Source organism: Engraulis encrasicolus, chromosome 17 (genome assembly GCF_034702125.1).
Source record: "Engraulis encrasicolus isolate BLACKSEA-1 chromosome 17, IST_EnEncr_1.0, whole genome shotgun sequence".
Taxonomy (NCBI): Eukaryota; Metazoa; Chordata; class Actinopteri; order Clupeiformes; family Engraulidae; genus Engraulis; species Engraulis encrasicolus.
This window is the reverse complement of record NC_085873.1, coordinates 1,514,113-1,519,112: the sequence shown is the minus strand read 5'-3', so window position 1 is coordinate 1,519,112 and position 5,000 is coordinate 1,514,113. Positions and strand designations below refer to the sequence as shown.

The window sequence follows — 5,000 nt, the reverse complement described above, 5'->3', positions numbered from 1 at the left end:
AAAAAGAGGAGGCTGTTTCTTGACTTCTTTGCCTCCTCCTGTCTCTTTGCCACTAGAGAAACACAAGTCTGTTACCTCCTCTGCTGCCTCCTCCTCCTTTTTACCCTTTCTCCTCTCACAGTTCCATATCATAAAAATAGGAGTCTGTGTCTTACCCCCTTCTCCTCATCCTCCTGTCCTGGCTCCTGCTGTTCTTCATGTCCTGTTTCCTGCTCTTCCTGCACCTCCTCTCCTATCAGAGCTGCGACAGGGACAGCCTCCCCAGGCGTCAGCACCTCCTGCACCTCCTCTTCTACCAGGGCTCCAACAGGGATGGCCTCTGTGGGTTTCTGCTCTGTCTGTGAGTAGGCTGGGTTCTCAAATGCAGACTGAAATTATGAGTTGAAAACAAATTTAGTTGTACAAATAAAAAAACAACTATCGCTATCATAATGATGATTATTGTGGTCATGATTGTGATGGTGACGATGACAATCATGATTTTTATTATTTTTGATTGATTATTATTATTATTATTATTATTATTATTATTATTATTATTACATTTATTATTAGTATGACTCTATTCATAGTGTTTTTTATCGTAATCATTACCTCTTCAGGCTGTGATTTCACTGGTACTGCTTTGCCGTTGGCGTGTATGCCGTTTCCATTGGGCTGTGGAGCAGGAGCAGGAGCAGGAGCAGGAGCAGCAGCAGGAGCAGGAGCAGGAGCAGCAGAGGTGGTGGTGGGGAGGACCTCACACACTACGGTGGTGTCCGTGGCATACACAGGGTTCTCAATGCTCTCCTGCACATCAGAAATATACATGTGTGTATATCACAAATGAACAGAATTATGGCTCATGTGAGTTGGTGAGAGACTCATGAACAGTGAGTGACACATGATGAGTTTGATTCAGGGACATGTGGTGGTGCCCCTGGCATACACAGGACTATCCACCCGCACATTGGTCATATACGTATAAGATGATAGTAACAGAAAACGTGATTATGATGGGTGTGAACAGTGTTTGGATACATTATGATGTCAGTGGCATTCACAGAGTTCTCTATGACCTGCTGCCCATGGGAAACATACATATGTGTGACCACAGTCAACATGTTTGCATCAAACTGATTTTACATCCAAATTTGCTACAGTATGTGCTAAGTGAATAGACTTACCTGAGGAAGGCCTACTACGTAGGTGGGCACCGCCCTGGGGGAAATGTTCCCGTCCTCGTTCTCCTCCACGTAGCCAGGGTTCTCAAAAGTCTTCCCCACCTCCCCCTCCTCCACATCAGCAGAGGGGTCCTGAGATACACACATGGGAATGTAATGGAGGGACAAGTGTTACTAGGGTTGCCACATCTGTCTTACAAAATACCTGCAATGATATTGTATTGAACCGAGAAATCGGGATACGCAGAGTCACGAAACTGTATCGCAGTGTAAGAAGGCAGTATCGTGATACGCTCTTTCAAAGCTCTGTTAAACAATCACATGATATGATATGATGGTGCGTCCAAGGCTCAAATCAATATCATTGTTATTTTTAAACTTTTGAAAACATTATTAGTAGCATTGCTATAAATTCTACCTATGAACGATCATCAAAAAGAAACATTTTTAAAATCGTGGGGTGTGTATCGAACCGTAGGTCAAAAATCGTGATATACGAACCGAGTCGTGAGTTGAGTGTCATCACTACAGCCCTACTGGGCATTTCAAACTCTATTGACTTTTTTTGCTTGTACGCAATGTTATCCTGCGTTCAGTGTCCAGGAAAGTATTTTTTATCCAGGACAGGTCATTAAAAAATTGGGAAATCAGGAAGAAACAGGACAGGTGGCAACACTAAGAGGTCTTCCTGCATTGCCACATGCAACCTTCGAGCAACCCTCAGGCATGAGAGCACAGGGGTGCATTTCTGGAAAGCGTAGTTGTTAGCAGTTAGCAACTTTTGTAGTTGTCAATGGGAAATTGCATTTCAAACAACAAAGTAGCTGACAAAGTTAGCAACTTTGATTTCCAGAAATGCACCCCAGGCGTTAAACCACTGAGCTAAAAGGTCTCAGCAGACAGCACACTCTCTATCACATCTGTCTGAGTTTTTGGGAGCTAGGTTTAGTAACTTTCTACCGCCGACCTCTGCAGCTGTGAGTGCATGCATGCATGTGTGCATGTGTGCATGTGCGTAGAGTAGAGCAGAGTAGTAGAGTAGAGTATAGTAGTGTGTGTGTGTGTGTGTGTGTGTGTGTATGTGTGTGTTCGCGTGCGTGCGTGCGTGTGTCTTTGTAGATGCCAGGTTAGGTCATACTGACCGCTTTGGGGTCGGGGTGTGTCTCCTCTCCTCCCTCCTCGGTCTCAGCAGGGGCCGACCTCCTGCAGTAGACAACACAGACACACAGATCCACAACACATTCATCAGCACCAGACCACACAAACCTACAATGTGTGTGTGTGTGTGTGTGTGTGTGTGTGTGTGTGTGTGTGTGTGTGTGTGTGTGTTCTGTTGTGCAGTCTAGTGCAAAAATTGACTGGGTGCAAACATACTCTCTTACCTGAGACTTCTCTGCGTGATTCTGTGTGTGTATGTGTGTGTGTGCGCCCGCATGTGTGTGTGTGTGTGGTGTGCCTGCGTGTGTGCGTGCCTGGGTGCCTGTGTATGTTTGTATACACTTTTACTCATGCATAAATAATGCACCATTGCCTCACCTAAAGCCAGGCATGCTGAATGTGGGTATGCTGACTGAGGGCATGGTGAAGGACGGCATGCGGACTTTGGGCACGTTGGCACTGTGTACCATCTCCATGATCTTGGATCTCTTATGGGCAGCCAACAGCAGACCGCCCAGCAAGAGAGCCACCAGGGCCGTCACACCCAGCGCTATGGCCACTGGAGAGAGAGATGGAGAGAGAGAGAGAGAGAGAGAGAGAGAGAGAGAGAGAGAGAGAGAGAGAGAGAGAGAGAGAGAGAGAGAGAGAGAGAGAAGGACAGAGAGAGAGAGAGCGCAAGAGAGAGAGAGACAGACAGAGGAGAGAGAGAGAGAGAGAGAGAGAGAGAGAGAGAGAGAGAGAGAGAGAGAGAGAGAGAGAGAGAGAGAAAGAAGCAGCTTATTGATTGTAACTTGATTGATCTCGAAGGAAATTATAGTGTCAAGTAGCATTTCCAAATGCATAGATTCTGCACCAATAAAAAGGCAGTGCAAGCAGCAATACACAATAGTAAAACATGGACCACATGTTACAGAAGTCAATACAAGACAGACATAGACAGAGAAATACACAATACAACAATAAAAAATACATCACGGTGGAGAACAACACAAAAAAAAGAAAAGACGGAAAGGATAGGTAGACAAAACAATAACAGTAAATGCCAAGGACAACAGACAGAGAAGGAGACAGTTGAAGGAAAGCGTAGAGTGAAATGAAAAATAAAAAGACTTAGTGAGCACTCAATAACAAGGGAGGGACCAGGAGACTGAGACAGAGGTAGAGTTCACACGAGGTGATTTGGAACGTGCTGTGTGTGTGTGTGTGTGTGTGTGTGTGTGTGTGTGTGTGTGTGTGTGTGTGTGTGTGTGAGTGAGCGAGAGAGAGAGAGAGAGAGAGAGAGAGAGAGAGAGAGAGAGAGAGAGAGAGAGAGAGAGAGAGAGAGAAAGAGAGAAAGAGAGAGAGACTGAATGTGTGTGTGTGTGCGTGTGTTTGTGTGTAACCATGGCAACCGTGCTCACCTGAGGCTGTTACCACTCCAAAGATGCTCCTCTCGCAGTAATCTCCCTCCCACTCCAGAGGACATCTGTAGTACACACACACATGCACACACGCACATGCACACACACACACACACACACATACATACACGCACATCAGACTTGGGCTCTTGATGAAAGCATTCTTACTGTAGATGGTTTCTGTGTTTCTTTTTTTAAATCTTTAACCAATGCACTGATTTTGTTCATTTCAAAAATGAAAAATGACTTTCCTTAATCGTAACGCATACTTTTATAGCTGTGATTATTTATTTTCTTTGTATTACATCTTGTCGTTTTTCATTTTTGTGAAGCATATTGAACTCCCTCTGTATGTAAATCGGGTTGTGTCTCCTTAGCTATCAACCCTTAAACGAAGCCAAGATTGATTGGTTTCCATCCATCCATCCATCCATCCATCCATCCATCAACTCCAGCGCTCTCTCAATCCATAAATGCATGCGTTCATCCTTTACTCGAATAGGAGACAGCAATCAGCCCAGTCTACTCATATACATACAGTACATCTGTCTTCCCACCTCTAATGTCATTCACACATTGACGTTCTTATTCTGCTAATCAAGGACCGGTTCCATATTGACCCATCTGTTTAGTTATTTAGCATCCACCCACACACATATGTGATCACCGGACTCATCATAATGATATATCAACTGCTTCATTCACACATGTACTGTGGCCACCATTTTGCCTGTCCAATGACTCACTGATTAATTTCTTCCAATGTGATATATAAATGGCTTCACTCACATGTCCACCATTTGGTCTTGGCCTTATTTACATCATCTAGACTAAGCTAACACTGATACCGTTATTCCAGTGATTTGCAGTCAAAAAGGCAATAACTACACAACTGAGTTTGGATTGAACATTGGATTAACCCATTTTAGCCTGATGACTCGTATGTTGTTTGATCTTTGGTGCCTGGAGACACATACACGCTGCATTCAGGCTCGTGAGATTTTAGCTCTTTTAGTAAAAATGTGGGTATGTTACAGCTGAATGAATGCATTCTAATGCAAGATGAGGGTCTTAGGGTATAAATGCATATTATTCATGTTTTATGTGGATCAGAGGCTAAGATATTTAGGCTTTTTAGGCTGAGAGGGCAACTTTCCCTTAGGCATTCAAAAGACGATGTTGCAGGTGCTCTAGGCATCAATGGGTTAAAATAAGACAGGATGGGATGGTTTGTGCATGCACAAACAGGAGACTTGGTGAATGATGACTGGTACATAGA

The 5,000-nt window shown here is 44.1% G+C and overlaps 1 protein-coding gene across 1 annotated transcript in view; it reads right to left on the bottom strand.

Moving 5' to 3' along the window:
* lrp2b (low density lipoprotein receptor-related protein 2b) overlaps window positions 1–5,000 on the bottom strand; it is a 99,609-nt gene that overhangs the window by 75 nt on the left and 94,534 nt on the right. Inside the window, exons 78-84 of the mRNA XM_063221434.1 lie at window positions 3,722–3,786; window positions 2,700–2,880; window positions 2,306–2,366; window positions 1,167–1,295; window positions 595–789; window positions 156–368; window positions 1–114 (exon numbers count right to left, since the gene is read on the bottom strand). The exon at window positions 1–114 is cut by the window's left edge and continues 75 nt beyond it. Coding sequence (XP_063077504.1) covers window positions 1–114; window positions 156–368; window positions 595–789; window positions 1,167–1,295; window positions 2,306–2,366; window positions 2,700–2,880; window positions 3,722–3,786 — 958 coding nt within the window. The remainder of the gene's footprint in view (window positions 115–155; window positions 369–594; window positions 790–1,166; window positions 1,296–2,305; window positions 2,367–2,699; window positions 2,881–3,721; window positions 3,787–5,000) is intronic.